Source organism: Tiliqua scincoides, chromosome 3 (assembly GCF_035046505.1).
Source record: "Tiliqua scincoides isolate rTilSci1 chromosome 3, rTilSci1.hap2, whole genome shotgun sequence".
Classification (NCBI taxonomy): domain Eukaryota; kingdom Metazoa; phylum Chordata; class Lepidosauria; order Squamata; family Scincidae; genus Tiliqua; species Tiliqua scincoides.
In genome coordinates this window covers 68,350,496-68,377,622 of record NC_089823.1, presented here as the reverse complement: position 1 = coordinate 68,377,622, position 27,127 = coordinate 68,350,496, and the positions used below count along the sequence as shown (strand labels likewise).

The 27,127-nt window shown below is 39.6% G+C and overlaps 1 protein-coding gene across 2 annotated transcripts in view; it reads left to right on the top strand.

Moving 5' to 3' along the window:
* The window catches only part of USP9X (ubiquitin specific peptidase 9 X-linked), a 127,540-nt gene that overhangs the window by 62,050 nt on the left and 38,363 nt on the right, over window positions 1–27,127 (top strand). For both annotated transcript variants that reach the window (XM_066622570.1, XM_066622571.1), the window contains exons 8-27: window positions 292–543; window positions 621–759; window positions 1,862–2,014; window positions 3,312–3,416; window positions 5,239–5,445; window positions 5,818–5,954; window positions 8,792–8,925; window positions 9,342–9,429; window positions 11,132–11,474; window positions 13,981–14,076; window positions 15,733–15,944; window positions 16,614–16,854; window positions 17,272–17,421; window positions 17,529–17,649; window positions 18,589–18,719; window positions 18,977–19,255; window positions 20,873–20,998; window positions 22,444–22,569; window positions 24,047–24,213; window positions 26,044–26,152. In XM_066622570.1, coding sequence (XP_066478667.1) covers window positions 292–543; window positions 621–759; window positions 1,862–2,014; window positions 3,312–3,416; window positions 5,239–5,445; window positions 5,818–5,954; window positions 8,792–8,925; window positions 9,342–9,429; window positions 11,132–11,474; window positions 13,981–14,076; window positions 15,733–15,944; window positions 16,614–16,854; window positions 17,272–17,421; window positions 17,529–17,649; window positions 18,589–18,719; window positions 18,977–19,255; window positions 20,873–20,998; window positions 22,444–22,569; window positions 24,047–24,213; window positions 26,044–26,152 — 3,316 coding nt within the window. The remainder of the gene's footprint in view (window positions 1–291; window positions 544–620; window positions 760–1,861; window positions 2,015–3,311; window positions 3,417–5,238; window positions 5,446–5,817; window positions 5,955–8,791; window positions 8,926–9,341; window positions 9,430–11,131; window positions 11,475–13,980; window positions 14,077–15,732; window positions 15,945–16,613; window positions 16,855–17,271; window positions 17,422–17,528; window positions 17,650–18,588; window positions 18,720–18,976; window positions 19,256–20,872; window positions 20,999–22,443; window positions 22,570–24,046; window positions 24,214–26,043; window positions 26,153–27,127) is intronic.

Sequence of the window (27,127 nt, the reverse complement as noted above, 5' to 3'; positions counted from 1 at the left end):
ATGGATTAGGATCATAGTATATTGATTACCCTTGCTTGCAATATCTGCACCTTTGTAACTCCAATAGCTTGTGGTTCTCAATATAACATTTTTTAGTTGTGGTTGTCCTGAACGAACAACTATCAGGTATGAGATATAGGATGGCAAAATACATACTCATTAAATAGTTTACAGATCAGACTTTAGTAATTTTTACTTTCATCATTTCCTCTAAACTGTACTGTTTGCTTACCTAAAATACTACTTTGAGTCAGCTTTCCCATTACATTGTGACTTTTTTTCCCCTTCTAGACCATTTGGACAGTGCTATGAGTTTCTAACACTGCATACAGTGAAGAAATACTTCCTTCCAATTATAGAAATGGTTCCGCAGTTCTTAGAAAACTTAACTGATGATGAACTGAAAAAAGAAGCCAAGAATGAAGCCAAAAATGATGCTTTGTCAATGATAATCAAATCTCTAAAGAACTTAGCCTCAAGAGTTCCAGGACAAGAGGAAACTGTAAAAAACTTAGAAATATTTAGATTAAAAATGATACTTAGGTAAGGCTCTCTTTTCTGTTCGGGTGACTGTTGTTGGTGTTCTGTTGCGCAGTTCTTACACCTATATTTCCCCACAGGTTGTTGCAAATTTCATCTTTCAATGGAAAAATGAATGCTCTAAATGAAGTTAATAAGGTAATATCTAGTGTGTCATATTATACCCATCGACACGGCAATCCTGAAGAAGAGGAATGGCTTACAGCAGAAAGAATGGCAGTAAGTTCACTAGCTTTTATTTGCTAGTAATCTGTTCTTTAAATGCTTTTTCTATCTTTCTTCCCAGAACCTGTTTTCACTAATGTCTAATAAAAATGGCCATAGTAACTTAGTGGTGCTCAACATTTCTTATAAACCTTTCTCATGTTATGACATAAGAACATAAGAACAGCCCCACTGGATCAGGCCATAGGCCCATCTAGTCCAGCTTCCTGTATCTCACAGCGGCCCACCAAATGCCCCAGGGAGCACCCCAGATAACAAGAGACCTCATCCTGGTGCCCTCCCTTGCATCTGGCATTCTGACATAACCCATTTCTAAAATCAGGAGGTTGCGCATACACATCATGGCTTGTACCCCATAATGGATTTTTCCTCCAGAAACTTGTCCAATCCCCTTTTAAAGGCGTCTAGGCTAGACGCCAGCACCACATCCTGTGACAAGGAGTTCCACAGACCGACCACACGCTGAGTAAACATGACAAACCTGTTGTAAACCCTAAGCTGAGGTTTTAGTGTAGTGTTGTAAGCAGGTTGTATAACCTTTTTCTTTTTTGTGTTGTAGCGCTCAAGGTACAGAAAAAGACAGACCTAGGTTCACTTTTAAAGGGAAAGAATGGAATATTGAGTTAAAATGCATTACTCTATCAGAAATTGCACATGTCACTTTTGGTTTCCTGCAGTGCTTGAATTTCTGAGACTGGAATGTACCTCAATTGCAGACTTACTAAGAACAGGCAAAACAGGCGTGTGCTCCAAACTTACTTGCTTTTAGTACAATGGATATTGGATCTAGACTGGATCTCTTTACTTCTGGTGCCTTTTCGACATAGCTTGTGGTGTCTTGTGGTGTACTTGTGGTGTCTGCTGCGCACGTGCAATGTATCTGTACTATGCCTGGAAGTGGTATAAAATCTATAGTTAAAATATTTTTAAAAAAGAACAACCTGGGGCCCTTTGTTCCACATCTTTCCACCATTATAGTTGGTGGCTTCACTATTTTTAGAGTTTTGTAGTGAACAGTTTATTGTATGAAATATAATTAAAATAAAGGGGTGTCCCTGCTTTTCATCTCATATTTCTTTGCCCTTTTTAATTATAGGAGTGGATCCAGCAGAATAATATTTTATCAATTGTGTTAAGGGATAGTCTACATCAACCTCAGTATGTAGAAAAATTAGAGAAAATTCTTCGATTTGTCATCAAAGAAAAGGCCCTCACTTTGCAAGACCTTGACAACATTTGGGCCGCACAGGTAAGGACTAAATAGTTGTCATTCAAGTGGGAGAAGTTATATTTTGCATTACCTGTTATGTGGGAGTTGGTATCTAAGTTGCTTATGTCTTGTGGTGTTGGTAATTGAACTGAAGTGTTAATTCCATGTTCTCTCTGTGAATTCCACACACATTGTGTTAGTTTTTTTCTGTGAGTGACACAACATATTGATTAGTTCACATGCTTCATGACAGAAGAGGCACGTGTAGTATGCTAATAAACTTTATTTAAATACTGGTTCTTTCTCTGGTGGGTTCTCTAAGGCGGGGTCAGTCTTCCTGAGGTGGATAGCTCAGGAGCTACCCACCTTAGGAAGACTGACCCCGCCATGGAGTCCACTGAGAAAGAGGAATTCGCGGGTAAGCTCAGATCTCCCCTTTTCTTTCTTGTGATGCTAAACTTAAGAAGTTAACTATGATAAGTTGAATGACTAATGGTAGATTGTGCTGAGCAGTTTGACCTATAGTTGTAAGCCTGTCTGTTTTCTCAGACATTATCCATTACAATCTAATTATTATTTAATATATTGCTTTTAGAACCAAAGCCTTTTATGATGAAATTTCCATGAAACATGGACATTCTAACAAGTAAAAATTGCAAAGCAGTAAGGTTTAGTGGTGTTGCTATAGGTCTTAGATTGCTGATCTAAAATGTATATTTAATGTGTGGGTAAAAAAACCTCAGGAGTTTTTTCCACTGCTGGTTGTGGGTTATCAGTGCTTCTCTAAGAAAGAGTAGAGTGATTTGAAATTGAACAGACTGTGATTATGGAACCTTCCTTGTTATGTCAAGTTGGGGAAAAATATGCTAATGATTAAAAAGTCAAGATGCCAAAAGATAAGTGAGTTTAAAAGTCAGAGGTGTTTACTTTTTATTCAGCCTATCACTAAAGCATGAGAGTAAGGTGATAGGAAAGTGCTAGTTGATGCATGAATTATTTAATGGTCACTGTAAATACAGGTCAGTTCCTTTTGGAGGGATATTTTATGGGAAATGGCTTTATTAAAATAAATACTTTTTTTATGGCCTCTGTTAATGTGTTCTTAATATGTTTTTATCTGTCTTAAATCATGCTTTTTAAAATTGTTTTTTACATGTTGTAAGCCGCCCTGGGTCCCTTTTAGGGAGAAGGGCGGGATACAAATAAAGTTGTTTATTATTATTATTATTATTATTATTATTATTATTATTATTATTATCCAAGTCTTTCCTAAAATATGGGACAGTTTGTCTCAATATAGAGATGACAGCTAAAGGTTTTAATGTTTCTTATCAAGGCAGGAAAACATGAAGCCATTGTGAAGAATGTACATGACCTCCTTGCAAAATTGGCTTGGGATTTCTCTCCTGAACAACTTGACCATCTATTTGATTGTTTTAAGGTAAAAGTTTATATTCATCTGAGCCCAACTAGGTAGAGTACAAAAAATGTTCAAATAATATTACTATTGTAAATAACATAGGCTAAGTTTTTGTTGGCATCCTTCAGTCTCAGCAGACTATGGTATCGTGCTCTGAATGGTGGTTCTGGAACAGTGTCCTCTCCAGTGCGTGAGGCCTGAGTAATGTAGATATGGAGGATAGACTGTCACCCATGCAGCAAATCCTCCTTCTCTACATCGCTGAAATGGTCCAATGGAAAGGCAGAAGCCAATACAGTTGGTTCCAGTGGCATCGCAGGAGTTGCCAGAGCATGACTGTATACAGCCGCAAACTGCCTCAAGGACTCCAGCTCCAGATTTTGCCTCAAGGTTGTCTCCTGAAGCCTTTTCCATAACTGGATATAGCCACAAGGCAGTAGAGGTTTGGGATCAGAGTTTTCCTTCTCTCAGATGAGCAGCCTTCCCAAGTTTCATCTATCCAGTGGCTGTTTAGTCGCCTCTTATGACAAGTACAGCCAAACTGAGGGCCTATTCTTGTCCCCAGCCCCCAGGGGAAAGTTTTACAGGTTTCATAATTAGACAAGCTAAACATTTAGGTCTTTGTGCTGCGAATGTGTTTAGCATGAAAAATGGTAAACATTTATTAGAAGAATTTTGTGTTTAGAAAATAGCCACTATTGATGATAGAGCAAATCTATAACATTTTTGAGATTATAGCTTAATAAGATAAAATTGTGTGTGAAACAATTTAATCAAATAATGCACTTTAATCCATCAGAAATAATCATGCACACCTGACTATATATAAACCTTTCTGGCTGCAGTCAGGATAAGTCAGGATCCCTGGGGCATTTGGTGGGCCACTGTGAGATACAGGAAGCAGGACTAGATGGGTCTATGGCCTGATCCAGTGGGGCTGTTCTTATGTTAATACTTGTTTTGTGATGATATCTCTGCCACAAAATGTACTTCCAGCACAGATTGTTTTCTGGGAATAGTGTAAAATTAGGCTGGTACAGTCATCCCCCCTGCATTTGTGGGGGATCCATTCCAGCTTGTCTCTTGTGAATACAGGGGAATCCTATATAAAGCATTGTACAATGCTCCCCCTGCACCCATTACCTTCTTATTTCTATACTTAAATTCTTTTATGTACTTGCTTCACACAGGAAGTATTTCTTGCTTAACACAGTAATGCAATATGCAGGCATGCAGCATAGAGGGACACAGCCAGAAGGTTAATAGGACGCAGGAACTGTCTGTTCTGTTAAAATTTGGTTAGTCTCCTCCCTCTAGCATGTACAGAGAACAGAAAGTAGTGGGCATGGTGGGGGCTGCAGAGGACCACAGATAAGTGAAATCATGGATATGGGGAGATAACTGTACTTAAAATAAACTAGTATTAAACAGGATTTTATTTGCATTTGTGCTCTTCTGAAATGGAGCCATGCCTTCACTCTGAATGAGAAAAAAGTTGAAGAAAGTGTTTTCTGTCTGACTTTTCATAATTCATATTGTGAATGAAACAATTAAAATTCTAACTGATTACATATTTAATTCATTCAAATGAAGTCTTTGAACATGATCTAAAAATAACTTTTTAGTTTTCATTAAACTAATCATTGCTGGCATCTAAATTGGTGTTCCTGCGTTATAATAGACTTATACATGTGCACCATATTTAAAATAGTTGTCCAGTAAATAGTATTGCGTATGCTAATTTTTGTTTTAAAAACTTGTGATGTTAAATCTGTATTTACTTGATTAGACCATTATATGTAGAACTAAATTATTAAAAGTAGTGGTGGTATTTGTTTTCTAGGCAAGCTGGACAAATGCAAGCAAAAAGCAACGTGAAAAGCTACTCGAGCTAATTCGTCGTCTTGCAGAAGATGATAAAGATGGTGTAATGGCACACAAAGTACTGAACCTTCTGTGGAATTTAGCACATAGTGATGATGTTCCAGTTGATATCATGGACCAGGCTCTCAGTGCCCACATTAAAATCTTAGATTATAGTTGTTCTCAGGTAAATATATTTTGTGCTTCGTTTTAATCAGTTGATTTTGCAGAAGTGAGTTTGCTGTTACATCTGCTGTTAATGTTGACTTGTGATACTACTGTTAACCAGTAACCGATTCTGGTATGGAGAGAGTGCACAAGCTATGGTTTGCCAGTTCAGATGTAACGGCATCTGGTTTCTGTATAAGCAAAAGTTATTGACTGTTTACAACTCTGTAATTGATTTAAAACTATGACTTCCTGGACTTTCTGAACTGGACCAGTGGGTAGTGTAGCTGTGAACCAGTTACATAGTGACTGAAACAAGGAATCAAGAATGTATAAACTGTTTGTAAATTACAGATCTGCTAATTGCTAAAATAAATATTTGCTTTTTAAGGATCGAGATACTCAAAAAATACAATGGATAGATCGTTTTATAGAAGAACTTCGCACAAATGACAAGTGGGTAATTCCTGCACTGAAACAAATTAGGGAAATTTGTAGTTTGTTTGGTGAAGCACCACAGAACTTGAGGTGAGACTTCAGTCTTAACTTTTTATTCTCTAATGCATTGGGCTGGATAGATATCAAACCTTATATGCAGTGGCATATCTAAGGGGGATAGCAAATGCAGCAGGCTTGGGGGGGCAGCAATACTGTATTGCAGCGTGACTTCCATTGGGTTGCTGCAGCCCTGCCGACTCACAGGAGGCTGAAGCAACAGTCATTTGCACAAAACCTCCCGCCTGCCCGCCCAAATAAGCGCACCTGTCCCAGAAAACATGGAATGGCAAGTGCTGCGGCTGGGTCCTCCCCCTCCTCACCGGGGCCAAAGCTCAGAGCCCAGCCAGGAGCCTCCCTCCATTTGCCTGTGCCTCCTGCCCCACATCCCCTGCTGCCCAGGGACACCTCCCCAGAGGCTGCGCCCTGGCAAGCCCAGCAGGCACCTCCATCACCCCTTGCGCTTCAGCCCAGCGGGTTGGTCAGCATCCCTCTCTCTCCTGCATGCTCTCAGACACACATGCACCCCCCCTCTCTCACACACAGAGCCAGGCTCCTGTGTGCCAGCAGGGCTGTGGCAGCCCAATGAAAGTCGAACAGGGGGTTGTTGTGCATTCTTGCCCCCAGGCATATTTGTCCCCTCCCCCCAGCCTGTAGCCTCCACAATCTCTCTACTACACAAAAGTCCCCCCCCACACACTCGCATACAGGCTGCCCCCTTCTCACACACGGATGCTTTGTTCCCCCCACACACACACGGTGGGGGGGCACCGTCACTCACCTCATCCAGCAGCTGAATGTAAGTCCCCCCACAGCTGGCAGCAGCCTGCCATCACCAAGAATCTCCTTTGTAAGAATGCCAGTGTTTGCTTCTTGCACAAGCCCCAGGTAAGGCTCAGTTCTTACGAGGAATCCAGAGGTTCAGTATGTCTTGCAAACTCTGTAAGGCTGCAGTCCAGTGGGACTTACTTCTGAGTAGATATGAATACAATTGCACTGTAAAATTGCTACAACAACTTTCAACAAGTGCTTGCTATTTCAAAATATTAGCTAACATTTCTCATTCACTTTAACAAATAAAAAGACCCAATTTAATTAATTATATTTGATGACATTGCGGGGGACGGGGGCTACAGAATCTTCTTTGCACTGGGTTTCAACTGGGTTAGCTACGACACTGCTTATATGTCCATGTTTTGAGGACTTTTTGGCAGTTATGTAATTAACCAATGTAATGTAATAGATGTAATAGAATTTCTTTTTATATTAATCATACAAGTTGGAATAGAAGTTTTATGTACAATTCTTTGCAAAGGTTTGGCCATTCTCCTCCCCCAGTAGAGCTGTCAGTATAGTCTGGCTCAAAATTGCCATAACAAGAAGTACGCTGTTTCAGTGGTACTTACAGGCCAAATGACTTCAAATGAATTAAACATGAAACACAGACCATGTTACATGGAAGACAAATTATAGGGAACTCAGACAGGGATAATTTATTGACCCCAAAATATCAGTACTGTTTGGCAGATATCTGGTCTTAACAGTCATGCTTTTTTGCCCTAGAGGCTAACAGACACAATTTGTCACTGGCAAGGAAAAAATAGACATAGTTCTCTTACCAATCCCTAATACCTTTGATCTTATTATAGTGTTTATGACATGTCCAACAACTGAGCAAACCATAGAATAAACACCATATATACATTGGGGCTTGACATTTATTTGTTAATAGGAATTCCTTGTTGGACTGAACCATGTTCAAAATGTCAAGATTTCAAAAGCAAATTGTGTTTTGACGTGGTGGGTGGGATTGTTCTTCCAAGAAAGTTCTGCTTGATATATACAAGTCTTCAAACTTAATGAGTTCCATTTTTTAACTAACTAATGAAATTGACTGTAAAGAGGAGAATGAATAGTTGCATATACAGGTGCAGCCTATTTATCCATGGATTTTTTATCTGAGGATTTGTCTCAATGGGGTGGGGGGAACTGAAAGTCACACACACCTTTGCCTCCTTTGCCTTTCACTGGCAGGATCCGTTTCCAGGCAGCCCAAAACACTGCAAAAAGGCTCCGACTGGCACAGGCAGGGAAATAGCCCTGGAGCCCCTGAGCCAGCAAAGAGGCTGAAGAGGGGAAGGGGGGCAGAAATCCTCCGTAGCCAGAGCACGTGCAGCAAGGTGGAGCTCTTTCACTCACACACACACACACAGGGGCAGGTTCGGTAGCAACAGAAGGGATTGCTTTAAAAAACCCAGGGAGTGTTTGCCCAATTCCCCCCCCCCCCCAAGATGCTGCAGGCTCTCTGTGCTCCAGCCTATGGAAACAGAACAGCCCAGCAAGGCTACAATCCTCTCCACACTTTCCTGGGAGTAAGCTTACTAGAATGGGACTTACTTCTGAGTAAAAACGCATAGGACTGGACTCTCAAAAGGTCAGCATCCCACCTGTGAAAGAAATGGGACAGCTGGAGGGCTGAGTACATGGGGGGAGGGGATTGATAACAGCTGCCTTAGTTTCCTTCCATCCGGGAGTGTCAGGCTGCAGCGTATTTGTGTAACTCTGTGGAACCTAGCACAACGCGTTTTTGTTAATCGCGCTGAGTCACAGAACAGAACTAATGCGGATAAATAGGCTCCACCTGTAATGCATATTTTTAATGGAAAGACCAAGGTATCTTTTCAGTATATTTGGATAAATGTCACTGTTCTAGATAACTGCATCTTTTTTGTTTAAGCTTAACTTACTTTGACCTGTTACATTGTTGTTTGATGGTACTGAGGGTAATTTGGGCTTCTGTGTTGTGTGTAAAGCAAGATAAAATTTTATTTTCTCTGTCATAACTTTTTCATGTTTGTGTTTAACTACAGTCAAACTCAGCGAAGCCCCCATGTGTTTTATCGCCATGACTTAATCAATCAACTTCAGACCAATCATGCATTGGTAACTTTAGTTGCAGAAAATCTTTCAGCATATATGGAAAGCATGAGACAGTATGCTAAAGGTAAGTTGATTTGAAAATTGTTAATGTTGTAATTCTGCTAAGCAAATGCATTGCTGTTTATTTCATTTTCATACACTAGTTTATATCCAAACCTTGTCTGTTCAGTCATGGCTAAGTAATCTTAAAATAGAAGCCATAGGATCTAATATTGGCTAGCTTCTGGTAACTTTTCATACAAAGGTTTGAAATATAATAATCCCATTAAATAAAGGTACATCTAAAAATTCAGCATATAATTATAGTTAAAAGCTGATTTAAATATAATTAAAAGCCAATTTGAATAATAGAAGTCTTTAGTGTATTGTTGCATGTCCCGTCTAATATATAGATTACTGGAAAACTTAAAAATGTTAAGTAGTGGGTTTCAAGCATTTAATTTCTAAAATATGTGTTTTAACAAACTATTAACATTGCAGAGCATGGAGAATATGATCCACAAACAGTAAGACCAGGGAGTAGATACAGTCATGTGCAAGAAGTCCAAGAGCGGCTGAACTTCCTAAGGTTGGTTTGAGTAAAATCTGTTTTCTATTGGGTTAGAATGTTCAACAATGTTTGCTATTTGAAAAGCAAAGCAATTTTCATTCCTGTTCAAAGCTTTTCTAGGAAAATTCAGGTGATTGATACTACTTCTGCACAGTGTTTCTAAGATACTCACTTAGAAACAAGTCCCACTTAGATGTCTCAACTTTGAATCCACCTGCTGTAATGCTCAATTTCTTAATCTGTCTTGCTCCTATGTCCTCAACAGCCAATCTTTGTCTCTCATTCTCATGTACTTGCTCTTCAGTGCAAGTACTAAAGCCCTTTGTTCTAGTCAGTGGTGCTACTGCTTCGTCGTTGTTTCATCCAGAAAGGTGGAAGTATAAAATAGATGTTCCTTTTTATCCTAGTGCAGTCTTGTGTCTTGTTGAAACATGATTAAAATAAACAGATTTTGGGATAAGAGCTCTGCAATCCACAGATACTAAGAGTACCTTCCCTACATATCAAATGCACTTTGGAAATCCAGGCTAGAAGGGGGACATCCAGTTTTGTGCCAAGCTAAATAGTAATTTGGGATCAAAATTGTCTTTAATCTGATAGCAAACTTATCTGAAAAAATCATGGAAGCAGGAAGTTCTTAATAGAGTGCCTGTTCTGTGTAGTTTCTATGTAGTCACAGAAATAAGGGGTCTGTTCCTGTGTAGAGCACCTTCAGAAAATTCTAAGGCTTTCGGGAGGAAAGTGTGCTTGCTCTCATTCCAGGGCTCCCTAACTTAAAGGAGGGCTCCCTAACTTAAAGGAGGGCTCCCTAACTTAAAGTGTGGTTGATCACCTTTGATTCTCATGTAACTGCCACATGACCAGTAGCTTCCAAATACCACTCTGTAGTAATTTGTAGTACAGCCATAGTGGGGTCTTTTTTCTTTCTCTTCCCCCCTCTTCACTTTTGACTTTTGAGCTGTCTGCCCCACTTTGATTCTACTAATCCTGTAGCTGGAGTGCCATATGAATGCACACCATTTTCACAGGAAATATAACTTTAAATGAATGTGACATTCCTAGGATCACTTGTGCTGTCAGTCTCACTGATACAGTGGGGCTTCCTTCCAAGTAAACAAGCAATTGCCAACTGCTTCCAGAGAGATCTCTGTTAAGTCCTTTGCAGCAAAAATAAGTCTTTTGGCATCTCAAAGACAATATACACACTTTCATTGAGGGGGAAAAAAAGAAGCTGATCAAAATAGCCATGCAATGCAAAAAGTATTGTTTGTGACACTTCAGCATATGGATCTGCAAAAAAATCAATATATGATTTTTGTAGGACTAAAAGATATACAATGAAAATAACTGCATACTGGTCCAAAAGCAAACTTTATTTATTTGGGAGCTTGACATCAGACCAAGGCAGTTATATTTCTTTAAAATGTTCTGTCTTTCTTTTACACCTAGAGTCCTATGATTTCTTACCTTCTGTCTTATGACCTCAATATGCGGTTGATTTATTTGAGGGGGAAAATAGTCATGAGAGTGATTAAAGTTGCTGTATGTTGCATACAAATTATTGTTTTTCTTTGTTGATTTTGCTAATTGAGATTTTTAAAATGTTTGGATACATTGGTGAGACATTAAAGGAGGGTTTAGTTGTACTCAGGGGTGTTGCTGGTTGTCCAGTATTAGTGCATAGAATTATAATTACTTCTTTCTCTTTGTTTTCTGCAAGATTTTTACTGAAGGATGGTCAGCTATGGCTATGTGCTCCTCAGGCAAAACAAATATGGAAGTGTCTAGCGGAAAATGCAGTCTACCTGTGTGATCGTGAAGCCTGTTTTAAATGGTATTCTAAACTCATGGGAGAGGAACCTGATTTAGACCCTGACATTAATAAAGACTTCTTTGAAAACAATGTCCTTCAGCTGGACCCTTCACTCTTAACAGAAAATGGAATGAAATGTTTTGAACGTTTCTTCAAAGCTGTGAACTGTCGGGAAGGAAAGCTAGTTGCAAAGAGACGAGCCTATATGATGGATGATCTGGAGTTAATAGGATTAGATTATCTTTGGAGGGTAAGTAAAAAAGTGCACCTAACTATCCAAATTGCAGCTCACAGTTGACAAATGGTATCTTGATGGGTGGGAGAGAGTAGGTTGCTAATTGAGGCCAACAAACTACAAATTCCAGAACTGTAAGGATATATGGATTGTATAGCTCTTTGGAGTAAAGGTTCATTGTGTACCTTGAATATGTGTTACATTTCCTGATAGGCTTTGATTTGTACAAAGCACAAAATCAATACATGCCTGAATGAAAAACTGCAATACACTGCTGATGTCGGGACAAATAGATTGCCACATAGATCTTTTTTAAAAAGTATCCTGATGATGAAACCTGTCTTCTCAATAACCACTGCATCTGCAAAACGTTCTTCCATTACTATTTGGAGAGTTGTGGCTGTTGCCTGACCCATTTTCCCTGGCTTTCATTTCCAAGGAGGTTCCTGCCTTTTTTGTCAAATTCATAATTCTAACATGAATTATGGTAGTGTACTACAGAGTTTCCCTTGAAGACTTTTGGCCACAGCTGTAGCGGTCAAGTGTGACAGTCAAGTATGTAGCGTAGTTCAGCAACTGTCTCTTGGATGTGTATATGCATTCCAGGTCTTTTTGCTGATTTCGACCTAGGAGACAGATGCATTACCTACAAGATAGCTTCCATTTATGTATCACCAATATCTACTGATAATGATTATTATTACAGTATCTATGTACATGGCACTTTATATATTTGTAAGCATGTTTGTTTCATTTAAAAGATTTCTATGTTACTTTTCCACAAAGCAGGTTACAATGTAACATAAAATAGCTAAAATAATAAATTACAGTACAATTGCATGAACCAAAAAATACAGTACAGTAAACAATAGGTGCTTTAAAACCAAGAGAAAACAATGTCATATGTGTGGATTATTAACAGGGTGAAATAATAAAAGCAGCATTAAAAGACTAATAGCAGTTATGAAATATGGGTCCCTGGGGCACCATCCCTTCTCAAAAACTAAGCAAAATAGATGTGTTTTTAAACTTGTCAAGAATATGTTCCCTGCAGGCTGGCACTTCCTACTACTTTGCCCCTTGGGGTTGGTGTAACTGCCAAAATAAACCTGAGCCCTGGCTCTGTTCCTTCTTGTGCTGTTTCTCCCTGGAAAATTGCACCTGGGAATTCACCCCCAACCCCTCCTCCTGACCCAGAATATTCTCACTGCTTCCTGGCAGCACTGCCACAATTTCTCCATCTTAGCCCCGTCTTCTCAACCCAAAGAATAAAACTGGAAGAGACAACTCTCTGATGCACTTTGTACTGGGCTTCTTTCTCTCCACCACTTCCCAGCATCCTGCAGTTGGATGTCACTCACAGAGGCCTCCTCAAAGTAAGAGAATGTTTGTTCCCTTACCTCAGAGCTGCATTGCCCTTAAGTCAGTGCTGACATAAACGCTGACTCACGCGTTCTGGGATAATGGAATCCGTGTGTCCTGAATCTGCAGATACAGTGGACCCCCCTGTACATTTTAAAAAGGATTTATTAAGAGAAATTAAGAAGTAGCCCTCAAGCCTAAGAGTAAAATTACTAAAAGACATATTTAAGACAATTAACACACAGCATAAAAAAACAAGAAAGCTATCTATTCCTAACTAGTTGGATCCATAAGGCTGTTCAGCACCTTTACAGAATGAGAAGGAAACAAAAGTTTCCCGCAGCAGCAGAAATCCAGCCATCTCTGCTTGGATGCAGTTGGAGGCAAAAGGCAAATGCAAACTCAATCAACCATTCTTATTGTCCCCATTGATGATACAGTCTCTTTCCTTGTACTGTTTTGCATGTAGGCATCAAGGTGTCCAGTTTAGAAAAAATTGTCCATTTCATGATCTTCTATTAAAAATGGGAAGTCTTTTGAACTTTTTTTCTAAAGATCATGAGACTCCTTATCTTTACTCCCTCCTCTGGCCCACACAGCTGTTCCAGGCTGCCATTACCTTCCTAAATCACTTCCCCAGTGCCAGAGGAGTATGTTCCAAGGACCAAAGGCAGACTTTACCCCAAACCTTCATACTTTGATGTCTGTTCAGGCATTTGACCTAGTTCTACCAGCTTAACTGGAAATGCTCCCAAGAACCACACAACAAAGCCAGTTCTGGAATATTGATTTCAACTTTTCTAACAATATAGCTCTCAATTAGCATTTCTTCACAAAACGTCACTGGAAACTATCTAAAGAGGGGGATATCCTAAGATTTTCTGGACATTCTTTTTGTGGGTGTGGTGCCTCAGCAGAAAAGGCATGTGTCTTGCTGCCCCCCCTTAACTTTGGATGGTGGCGGTATCCTAATCAAGGACTACCCTTGACTCTCATATGGGGTTGGCAGGATAATGTGGAAGAAGGCAACCCTTGAACATAATTGTCAGCACCTTGAATTGGGCTTGATATTGAATGGGCAGCCAGTGCAACTGCTGGAGCAGCGACATGTTCTTTACTAATCTGTGCCAAGGATATATGCCTTGTATTCCTGTTTTAGGTTGTGATTCAAGGAAATGATGACATTGCCAGTCGAGCAATAGATCTACTAAAGGAGATCTATACCAATCTTGGTCCAAGGTTACAAGTTAATCAGGTAAAAATAATTTTTTATTTTTCTTTAAATAAGTGTGTTTTGTAATTGCGGTTGTATATATAAAAGCATGGCATGTCTTCCTTGGGACTGTTAAGAAAATCATGAACATACATTTAATTTTGCTTTTGTTAGCTGTTTGTTCAATTAAGCTTGCTTACTGATGCTAACAAATCTTGAATTGCTAGATGCTATGTATTTTCACCATCCAGTCAAAGCTCATGCCAGTTATGGTGAAGCATCTGCTAGAATGATCATTGTTGCTGGCATTATTCTAGATTCAAAGTACGCTAGTGGGCATTAATGCCCTGACGCTTCTTTTGCTCATACAGTTTAATCCGTTTACAGTGTACTTATGCAGAGGAAGTTGCACTGTGATCTTAGGCAGTTTACCTCCTAATTCTTTTGGTTTCAGTGAGTGAGTTTAAATATAATTACAATTAGTATGTCATTCTATTTCAGAATAAGTCTGGTTGTACCCAGAGAAAGCAAATCTTCTTTAAACATCATTGAAATCAGTGGAGGCAAGTTAGTCACAACTAACTTGGGCCCCTTTAATTTCAGTGATGCTCACCATTTATATTCATGTATATCTCATCGATAAGTCGAGGGTAAGTTTTAAGTCAAAAAAAAAAATAGAATTTTCACTTCTGGTTTTTTGGCAGCAACAGAAAGCAAAAAGGAACCATTTTATCCTCTTCTGCAAACAGGAAGGCAGATGAAGGCATTCATGGGAGTTGTAGTCTTTGTGAGGAATATATTTCAATACTTCCATAGCAGCAGCTCTCATAAAAACTACAATTTGCATAAGCAGCTTCACCTCTCTTCTTGTTTGGAGAAGGCAAAATAGCTCCTTTTTTGTTTACTTTCTTTTTCTGCCTCAGAAGTATTACTGCTAAGTAGAATGGCTCTGTTTTTTTACTCACCCCCCTGCTTCTCAGCCTCCCCTCCACCTCACCTAGCAGCTGTTCTCAGAAATTTTTCCCCAACTATATTGTCCTGTGTATAAGGCGACCTATGTTTTCAGGGTCAGTTTTAAGGCATAATTTTTTAAATTTGTACACAAGTATATATGGTAATTAAAAGTCGCTTTCTTTGGATGGAACCCAACTTCCATGACAGTAGCAGTGCTGTCCCAACCAACGTACTGGTTTACTGTCAATTTGACACAGTGGTAGCAGTAATTTTTCTCAGTAAACAAACTTAAAAATGTACACTTTACTTGTTACATGGATCACAGAGAAGTGGTTTCAGGGCCAATCTGCATTTTATCCATTGGCTTCAATACACTGTTATACATTTTAGAAGTTTTTTCAAAATCTCCTTGTGGCATATTTTTGTAAGTTATATAAGTGATTTAATTTAGAGAGCACTTTGCTGGAGGTATGTGGGAAATAAGAATTTCTTCAAAGCAGGTCTCCACAATTCCTCTTGTCGTCTGCACCAGTGTAAGTACTTCATCAACCCCAGCTGCCTCCTCTAATGTGGAACATGGGAGGGGTCAAGCATAATTCCTACACAGCTGTCCCCCTGCTTCATTTCAAAGCTGGGAGAAACAACTAGGGTTGATTGTTGAGGCAATGGGCAGCACTAGAGACACTACCGTTGCCTTCTGCCAAAGTGTTCTTTAGATAATATGACTCTCTTACTTTCCTGTAGGTAGTAATCCATGAAGATTTCATTCAATCTTGCTTTGATCGTTTGAAAGCCTCATACGATACATTGTGTGTTTTGGATGGAGATAAAGACAGTATTAACTGTGCAAGGCAAGAAGCAATACGAATGGTGCGAGTGTTGACTGTCTTAAGGGAATATATCAATGAATGTGACAGTGATTATCATGAAGAACGAACAATTCTTCCTATGTCCAGGTTTGTGCAAATCTCAGTAGTACTGTCACTTAAGTTTAAATCCTATAAAAACTTACCTGGAAGTAAATCCCTTTGAACTCAGTGAACCTTCCTTCTGAGTAGACTTGGGTAGGATTGTGCTGTTAGTCCCATACTCATTGTGCAAACCGACAGTGGTAGTAAATGATAAATACCATACTTCTTGTTTCTGTACTACACACATATAAGCAGAAGTCAGACTGGATGTTTCTTATATACATGCTATTATGTCAATTATATACCAAATTTAAAATTTATTCTTTAAACTTCCCTTCGGTTCTTCCCAGTACTTCCCTCATACACCCAAAAGAAAGTAGAGTAGGTGGTGTGTTTGCTATTTTTTTCTGTCCCAGATCTTAAGCAAATGTACATATTAGAATCTTCTGGTATTGCATCTGTTGCTGTATTGTCCCTTCCCAGGCACTATGTAGCTCAGTCTCCTGCACACACATGGCTATCAAGGTGAATGTTCTAATATGTTTTCTACTAACATAATAGTTTTGAATGTTCAGGAAGTGCTTACATTTTTTTCAGTTGAACATTCAGTCTCTTCCTGTCACTGCACTTTTGTAATCCTTTTAAGATTAAAGTGACACTTTTATTATTGTGACTTCCAGACAACTTTAATTAGTCCTTTTCTTCTATTCTCAGAGCTTTTCGTGGTAAACACATTTCTCTAGTTGTTCGTTTTCCAAACCAAGGGCGACAAGTAGAGGATCTGGATGTTTGGTCTCATACAAATGACACAATTGGTTCAGTCAGACGTTGCATTCTTAACCGTATTAAAGCCAATAGCGCACATACAAAAGTAGAATTATTTATTGGAGGTGACCTGGTAGATCCTGCAGATGATAGGAAATTAATTGGACAGCTAAATCTCAAAGATAAAACAGTAAGTATTGTTCATCACAATATATGGTTAAATTGTTCAGTTTTTGTAATTACTTGTTAAAAACAATGTGGAAGATTTTACTGTATGCCTCCCATAATTTTGCTTCCTTTAGTGCTGTTTTGTGTCAGTGCTCTTTGTCCCACTGTAATTTGCAGCTGTCCTAGCCTATGAAGTAGTGCATAATGGGCTACTAAGCTCCCATTTCTGGTCTTTTACCCTAACAATGCATTCTATAGATCTACTTTGCACTGTGCTTGACTTTCCAGAATGGATCACCTGCGTTATAAGTATTACTTGTAGTAGCATTTTTCAGGTACAGGCCAGCAGAATTTGAGGTGGTGCTTTCAGACAAGCTAGCAAATTTACAATATAAAATTTACGATTTCACACCTTTCCAATTTACATCTTTCTTTTCAGCTAATTACTGCCAAGCTTACTCAGATAAGTTCCAATATGCCTTCAAGCCCTGATAGTTCTTCTGATTCCTCCACTGGCTCTCCTGGCAACCATGGCAATCACTATAGTGATGGTCCCAATCCAGAAGTTGAAAGTTGCTTACCTGGAGTTGTAAGTACTCTTACACCCAAACTCTTTAGTACTGGCTGAAAACTCAGACTAATAGTGCTTAATGATGGGAGCTAATATCTCATAACAAGTTTTAAATCTTATTTTAGATCATGTCACTGCATCCTAGATACATCTCATTTCTTTGGCAAGTTGCAGACCTAGGCAGTAGCCTGAATATGCCGCCTCTTAGAGATGGTGCACGCATCCTTATGAAATTAATGCCCCCAGGTAAGATTTGTTTTGGGTGTATTGTTAGCATAGAGATTATCTGAAACATATTTGAAATATATATATTTATCTAGAGGAATATGCAAACCTACAACATAACTTTTCTGAGTTGTCTCCTTAAGATGCGCTTGCATGAAATGCCCAAACTGCTTATTAAACCGCTGCCAAGTTTAAAATTAGTGTGGGGATTCAATGTGAGCTTTTAAATAGAAATCAGAGGTGACAGTGCTCATGGCTGCCATTTTGACATTTTACTAATAATAGTAATAATAATATTTTTCAATAGGTACTTTTGAGTATTCAGAGCACTTCACATATCATGATGTAATTCTTACAGCAACCATGTAAGGCAGTGGTTCCCTTGACCTACTGGGCCATCAGTCATGGCTCCCTACCAGGACTGTAATCCTATACATTGTATATGGTGGAGGGTTTTTTGCAAGGATTCTGTGGCTCCCCTGGCTGGTTTCCGAGGCTCCCTGAGGAGCCATTGCTCACAGTTTGGGAACCACTGATGTAAGGCATCATATGGTGTTATCCTAATAGTGCATCTGAGGCAGAGAGGGAGTGGTTTGCCTAAGGGCCTCCTAGTGAGTTCATGGGAGAAGTGAGAAAGTCCTGATTTGTTGCTCAGTCTGTTTAGCTGCTGTGCTAGACCATCTAGCTAGACCATCATGTATAAATGAAAATCAAATGCACAAACTACTGTAACTCAAGAGTAGTTTAGGGGTTCTGTAGGGATACATTCTGAAAGGAAAATACTCTGCACCATCTCTTTAAGTATAATTATTAAGATCCTTACATGGTCCAGGAGTATTATCTATTCCTTTGTATGAAACTATCTGTATTTGGTACAATTTTAGCATATTTCGACTTCAAAAGACTTGTTTTAGCTTGTATTGTATTCTTAAACATATTGAAGTTGTGCTTTTGTTTCAGATAACACTACTGTAGAGAAACTAAGAGCTATTTGCTTAGACCATGCAAAACTTGGTGACAGTAGCCTTAGTCCATCTCTTGATTCTCTTTTCTTCGGTCCCTCTGCCTCACAAGTGCTATATCTTACAGAGGTTTGTAATATCTCTTTCAATATTAAGATTTGAAAACTTCAAGTAATATTGCTAATGCTGAAATTTGATCACATCAAGGACTTGGATATTTGGAGCACTTTTCCATAGCACTGTATTCTGGGGAAAATTGTTCTGGATAAGGGCTGGTATTGTAGGGTATCTTGTTTAAAAACTTTTTCCCATCCTCTTAAGTACAGAATATGTACTTAAAGTATATTTACTGAATTACTCCTTCTGTCCTGTTACCTTTTTTGCAGGTAGTCTATGCCTTGTTAATGCCTGCCAATTTACCTCTGGGAGAAGATGCCACAGACTTCCAGTACAACTTCTTAAAAAGTGGTGGCTTGCCTCTTGTGCTGAGTATGCTGACTAGAAATAACTTCCTACCAAATGCAGATATGGAAACAAGAAGGGGTGCCTACCTAAATGCTCTAAAAATAGCCAAATTGCTACTAACTGCAATTGGCTATGGCCATGTGAGAGCTGTGGCAGAAGCTTGTCAGCCAGTTGTAGAGGGCACAAGCCCAATGTCACCGGTAATGTTAACTTTCCGTTCTGTTGAAAAAAAGTCTTGTATTTAATTTTGTTGTATTAGCTGTTGGCCATAAAAACACATAATCTGATGTTAACTACTGCAATACATTTAGTAATTACAGGTGAGCATCACTTAGCGACGTTCCAACCAGCAACAGCCCGCATTTGCAACGGTTGCCTCTGGTCCCTGTTCACCCCTCCAGTCTCCAAAGCCAAGGGAAACTGTGCTCCCCTCTCCTCTGGAGGCTTTTCTGAGCCTCACAGAGGCAGTGTGCACCCATTTCGGGAAACCGGAAGTTACGTCTTTTCACCCGAAACGCACATTCTGAGCCTCATAGAGGTGCACGCTGTCTTTGCGAGGCTCAGAAAAGCCTCCGGAGGTGAGGGGGGCTTGGCTCCCCTTGCCTTTAGAGGCTTTGCGTTACGCCAAGCCTTGCTTGGCGATGAGGGTGCTGGTCTGCATCCATGTTGCTAAGCAACGCACAACTATTTCTTTTCATGATCTGTACAGATTCTGTTTCCATTTACCTGTCATTTTGTCAGTTCAAACTGAATGTACTTATTGCAGCCCAGCACCTGGAAATTGTGCCCTTTGGTTATTGTCATCCCTGACCTCGCCCCTCCACATCTCTTGGCTTTGTGGTTTTTTCTATACTTGAGAATTCTTAAAAGGGAATCATTTACATTGCCTTCTGCTGTACTGAGTTTATTTTATTTATTCACATTTTTATACCACCCTTATTCTAAGAAGCACAGGGGGTAGTGGTTTACACCATTCCTTTCCTCCTTTTGTCCTCAGTACAACCCTGTGTGGTAGGTTAGGCTGAGAGATAGTGACTGGCCAAGGGTCCCTCAGGAAGCATCATGTCTGAGTGGGGGTTCAAACCTGGATGTTCCAGGTCTGAGTCCAATTCCCAAACCACTAAACAATCCTGGCTCTCTTAAGTTCAGAATTTAGAAGTTGCTGATAATGGTCCTTTGCTCTTAAATATAGGTTATAGTTAATGAATTTTTACTCAGACAGCATTAAATAAAAACAAAATGACATGGCATAATCAGTGGTGAGCCAAGGATACAAGATTTTAAAGTAGCAGTGAGCTGGTAGTTGTAAGGTGAGTACTCATAGGGCAGAAGAAATGAGTAGGACAGATTCATATACTTTATAGGAAAAATTGTGAACGGATGGGCATGGAGTTTCTACGTAATCCAGAAAAAAGAATGATGTTTAAGTATTAAATTACCAGAACAAGCAATAGATGCAGAAAAGCAAGAAATACTGCATGTAGCAACAAGATCATGATCCTCACAACCGCAGAGAAGTACAACCCTGAAACAATTTCTGCTGCATGTTGGAGTAGGTTCCCTGAAGCCTAGCTGTTTTTCAGATGTTAAGGGCAGAGAAAGAGATGAATATGGTAACTGAATTACAGCTTTTGAACTTTGTCATTGGAAGGTCATTGAGTTTCAAAGCAGATTCCTGAGTTGGCATAAAAATGTACCTTCAAGGATTAACCCAGTACATAGTTACACTGAAAAAATTAAAGTATTTTTAGTTCTATACTCTTGTCTTTTTCCACTGGGTATTTATCCTTTAAAATAATGCAAATAAATTATTCCAGATAAACCAGGCAACTCATGACCAGGCAGTGGTATTGCAGACTGCTCTACAAAACATTCCCAATCCAACCTCAGAGTGCATGCTAAGAAATGTAGCAATACGCCTCGCCCAGCAAATATCTGATGAGGTTAGTACATTTTCTGTACTGTTTCTGACACTCTTTATTCTTGATCCATGAAGCATGGATGCAGAAGCTGCATGGTGATTGTTGGGGCATGAAGTTGTATTTTCCCTAGCAGCTTCTTAAGCTTCCCTAGAAAGAAAAAGAAGACTTTCTCATACCTGAAGCTCTGAGCAGAAATGCACTCACAACCAGCACATGTATCTCTTTCCCTTTGTGTAGATAAACATATTAGTGCATTAAGTTCCATGTGTTAGGGTGCAACTTGAGCAGAAAAATAGCCAGAAAGCTAAGAATTCAGAAGCCACCTTTTTCAAAAAAAGCAGTTCAGAAACGCATTGCAGCGTCTCTGTACATAGTTTGTCTAACAGCTGTGTGACCAGCGCTTTTATGCCAACAAAACTGCAAGGTAAAAATGTATGGGGTAGGGACTTTAACTTTCAGCGCACAAACAAAATGCGATGGGGCAGATTGAGAAATACTTATTTCCACGTATTTTATAGATACGTGGCAGTATTTGAAATGGTCTTGTAGACCTTATCACGAGTAAGATCTGTTGGACTCTTGAACATTGCAACAGAAATAGGGTTGAAATTGCAGAATAAATATCTGAATTGATCTTTCATATAGGACTTGATCACAGTGCAGAAAGAAGCTGTTGTGTTTGCTGCGCACTAACTTATAAATAACATTCCGCTGATATGCTTATTTGGAAATGAAACCATCTTTGTCAATAGCACAACTTGACACTTGTAAAATGTTACAGAGTTGGCCAGAAATGGTTTGTTTTGGTCACTGGAGTACGTCTAGCAGAGGCCCAGGTTTTTAAAACTAGTTTTACTCCATAGATTTTCAATATGCAAATATATTGCTATTTGCTGTAGAGACCTTTGATATGTTTGCAATAGGCTAGGAATGTAAAACCAAAGAATTGAGGACAAAATGTGTTCATGCTATTCCATGAACTCTTGCACAGGCACTAGCCAAAAATTTCCCACATGTATTGCCATAGTGTTTCATGCATTTCTTTACGATATGAGAAATATGATAAATAACAAGGATACAGGCTGTGCCATATGAACTCATAGAAATACACTGCAGTGTGTTTAGGTCCATACTTTATGGAATGTGTTTTTGCTGAGTCAGAAATACCCCTTCTGTGACAGAAGAGGCTCGCCTTTGAACCCATGGCTGAATACTTAACTGTGGTTGTGACTTACACTTCCATCTCACCTTTCTTCCAAGAAATGCAAGGTGGTATACAAGGTTCTTCCTCTCCTCCCTCCCACATTATCCTCAAAATAACCCTGCGATGTTGGTGGCTGGCTCAGGGTCACCTAATGAAGTTGAGTAGGAATTTGAACTTGGGTTTCATCATTCCTATTATACACTAGACTACCTTGGCTGTCATATATTAATGATGTCTGATTGTGCTATATTTCTGTTTTCAGGCTTCAAAGTACATCCCTGATATCTGTGTCATTAGAGCAGTACAGAAAATTGTTTGGGCTTCAGGATGTGGATCAGTACAACTGGTATTCAGCTCAAATGAAGATATTAGTAAAATTTATGAAAAGGTAAGAAATCTTAGGCAATATTTTCTCTGAAGCTAATCTTACTTTGACAAGGAGGGCTGGCTTGTTTTTAATAGTTTAACAACTTCCTCAGTTTTGTTCTTGGTTCACTTTTGAATTCTGCTACTTTCTTTGCAGTGATATTGCCTTTAACAGCTTCTAATTTTATTAAGGAAATACTGACACATTGTGTAATTCAAGCACAACTAACTTCATAGCACTCTTGGATCCCTTTGTCCTCTCATGTCTGTGGGTAGAGGGGAGGCTATAGTATTGGACACTGAGGGTGAAATCCCTTAATTCTACATTCATTTCCAATGAACAGAAACCTTATGCAGATATTAATAGGGTGAAAATGGCCTGTGCATATGTCTACTGTTGGGTATCAGTGGGATTTGCTTATGATCTATTATGTGTATCATTATGGTGGTATAAACTGAGAGGCAGATGAATTGTGATTTGTGCAAGTTTGAAACAAAAGTAGGTTCTTTAAAACATAATCAGTAATTTGCACTAAATATGTACCTTAATTTTCTGCATTAAAAATTATTCCTATAGCTGTGCTAGCAGAAAACATGGCTGCAAATGGCAACTCTATGCTGAGACTAAGATGTTGGCAAGACTATATTGCCTAAATCAACAACCTGCTGATCGTATGCAGCAATTTATAGATTTGAATAGTAAATTCATTGGTCTTTAAGGTGTCACAAAATACAGTACTGTGCTGTTTGCTGCAACAGACTAATATGGCTACTATCTGGAAAGAATTGTATAGTTACTGCTGTTGGATCATCTTCTGAATGTAGGGGTTACTAATCAGATCAGCATGCTGATGGTAGAGAGATTATTGCTCTTTAACCTTTGTATAGAATAACTTGCCCAGGTCCAGAAAAATTGATTGAGAAATTCTGTAAACCCTAAAAAATTCAGTTCAGACTTACAGCTGAAATTGGATTTGAGGGACCAGAAACAGGCTGCAGATCTGTGCAGCCCTTATGTCAATGTGTCCGTGTTTAAGAATATGAATTTCACTTTTACCTGGTGTGGGACCGTTGCTTGTACAGGCCAAATCGGGTTGGAGGTGTTTGTGTGTAATTGTACAGCTCAATTCTGTTTTTTAAATCTAATTTCACTTATGGATGTGACTTGGACCTTGGCATTTGTGAGTTGCAAGTTGCAGTATTTAATAGGTCTATTCCTGATACAGGTTTGTATTTTAAGTGAACGATTAAAGCAGGGGAGATCGGCCTTTAAACTTTAGAACTCCTGGACCTTTAACAATTGCAGAGAAGGGGGAATTTCAGCAGCTGCAACTTGTTGTCTCAATACAACAACCTGTACCTGCTGAAATCCCCCCTACACAATTGTTAAAGGTTCAGGAGCCCTAAAGTTGAAAGGTTGGCCACCCCTGAATTAAAGTAATGGTTGGTTCCTCTTTCCGTATCTATTTTTTGCAACTTGTTTCTGATTAATTTTACAGACAAATGCAGGCAATGAGCCAGATGCAGAAGATGAACAAGTTTGCTGTGAAGCGCTTGAAGCAATGACCCTTTGTTTTGCCTTGATTCCAACGGCATTGGATGCTCTTAGTAAAGAGAAAGCATGGCAGACATTTATCATTGACTTGTTGTTGCATTGCCACAGCAAGTAAGTGACTTTAACTCTTTTTTTATCTCTGTCTTACTGACTCCTTATCAGAAGTGTTAATACGGTAGTTCACGCTACCTGTCCAAAAGGGCAATGGCTGGGCTGTGATTTATTTTCTAAACTATACTGTGGTGCGTATTAGACCATGAGTTGAGCTCTCCCAAACTGAGGAAGTGCCATGGATGCTGTGAGTCATTCCTTCTCTCACATCATGCTAGGATGTAAAAAGAAAGCAGTGAAGGGTGAGAAAGATTATTCATAATTGGAAAGAGGGACGTTCATTAAGGAAAATAGAATATCTGCAGTATGTTTCTCCAGTGCCTACACTGTTTTAATAAGAAGTCTCTATTGACTTCCCCAGAGGGATTGCTGCTTGAAAGGGAGAATATGACAGTAGAAGTTGATGGGGCCGTAACAGAACAGGTTTCAAGAGGCTCTTAAAAAAAAACAACAGATCTAGTACTAGTTCCTCTCTCACATGCCACACCTAATCCTCTTGTACTATCTCTGTCTTGCTTTCTGTGATAGAATAGAAGAACCCTTCCTAGTAAGCTGTATGGCAGTGCGGCTTTGATGGAAGCCTTGCACAGCTGCAAATGTTTGCCATCTGCCAAAGACAGGGCTGCTTGGCAGCAAGAGTGCATACATGGTGCCTCCCTGTCTGGTGGCTGCTTAGCCAGAATGAATTGTGAAGGTAGTGGCTGCAACAGTGTTTGAGCCCTCTCCCCATTCTGTTTTCTTACTCTTCTCAGGATTCCAGAGCTAAATGATGGCAATGATGTCGTCTTATTTACATCTACATTTCTTATAAAGCTCACTTTGTGCAATCTTATGAGACCAGTGTCTGGTTAGCATGGAAAGACTTTAGCTAGAAAATGATGTGAAAAAGTGGACATTTGATTTTTTCCTCAGAATTAGCACTCCCTGCAAAATTATGTAGTCTTGTTTACTTGAGCACAGATACTACTTAGTAACTTTTTAAAAATGGTAACATGTTGTGTTTCATTTGTGTGGTTGGATGCTTAATTTGTGCTAGAAGTAGGTGAAATTTCACACAGTGTCTTCTCAAGTTGGGGCCCAGTCCTATTCAACTTTCCAGTACTGATGCAGCCATGCCAAAGGGCCATATGCCGCATCCTGTAGTGCAGGGGTCTCCAAACTATTTGGCCAGAGGGCCACATCAAATATCTGGCACGGTGTCGGGGGCCAGAAAAATTTTAAATATAAAATTTATATAAATAAATTAGAGATGGAACTTAAGATGAGTGAATAAATGAATGAATGGGCTCATTCAAGCTCTCTGGCCCTTAGAACACCCTCCAGATGCAACCAGAGCACAGTTCCAGTCATGTTCGGCCAAGTGGGCCTGAGGCTCTTAGGGGACAAGAGGCTGGCCGCAGGCCGGATAGAAGCTCGCCATGGGCCGCATCTGGCCCCCGGGCTGGGGTTTGGAGACCCCTACTGTAGTGGGAAGGCAATCACGGAGGCCTCCTCAAGGTAGGTGAGCATTTATCCCTTACCTTGGGGCTGCATTGCTGCTTCATTGATGCTGGAAAATTGGATAGGATTGGGCTATCAGTGTCTTAACAAAAATTCCCAATTTCAGCTTCAGAATGATTTTCCTGCCAAAAATTTGGAGTTATCAAACATCCCAAGGACAAGTACGATCTGTGTTTTCATTGGAAAGGTTGAAAACTTCTAAGATATTTAAAGATTGTAACCTATCTTCAGTCTTCTGCGAAGAGATGCATAAAAATATTTTATATGGATACTTATTTTGCTCACAAATTGTTTGTATTAATAGAAGTGTATCTGGTTAAACATTTTCAGAACTGTTCGTCAGATGGCACAGGAGCAGTTCTTCTTAATGGCTACCAGATGTTGTATGGGACAGAGACCTCTTCTTTTCTTTATAACTCTCCTGTTTACGGTATTGGGGGTAAGGCATTTCATATTTGTGCTTGTACTCATTTCTGTGAGCAATTACTGATATAAAAATGCTTTTCACTTACTGTACTTATCTTTCTAATGTCTCTGTGTAGTTAACAGATGGATATATGAAATACACAACTTAAGGTACCGTAGGTACTCGCCTATAGTAAGGAAAATTTTTTGCCAATTATCACCTCACCTTATCTCAGAGGTCGATCAGAGGGCAGAGCTTTTCAACTCTGAAAAGTTTGTTTCTTGTTCAAGTGGCAGGCAGGCAGGCACCCCTTGCTCATTCGAAACACTGCAGAGATCATTAGTTTCTATGGTAACCACTCTGGGAAATTCCAGCCAAAGGAAACCTCCTCCAGAGGAAAGGGCTCAAGGCTTTAATTGAAGTGAAATGCGATCGCTGCACTTTCACTTTTAGAAAACTGGGGTGCCTTGCAGATGCTCACGCAGGGCTCCCCGCACCCCCCAGGATGCTGCTGCAGGGACTGGCAAGTGCATGCCAGTCCCTGCAGCCCGCTTAGCGTTGCAATCCTGGGGATTGCTTCGCTGCCTCTCCACTGCCTTCCCTACTTCCCCGCAAAGACTTAGTGGCTCTTACTCTCCCAGAGAGTTTGAGAACCACTGCTATAGACAGGCACCCCCCTAAGTCTAACCCCTGACTTATCCAAGCATCCTGTCAAACATTTTGCCCTGGTAAATATTTAAAAAACAATATTACTGGGTGTAAGGGGCCCCTGGATCAGTGGATATGGGGAGATGCCTGTTCTTAGAGCTTCTTTAGGAGAAGAAAGAAAATCACTTCCAGATCTTTGGGCATCAGCCTTATTAGTTTAACTTTCTGATGAAATTTTTTTTCAATTGATTTTGTAGTGTATAGTCTTTGTAAATGTTCTGGTTAAACTACTATGGAGTCCTAAAGCCACTAGCTGTTGACCAGTGCACTATGAATCCTTTTAAAGTGAATTAGAAGCTA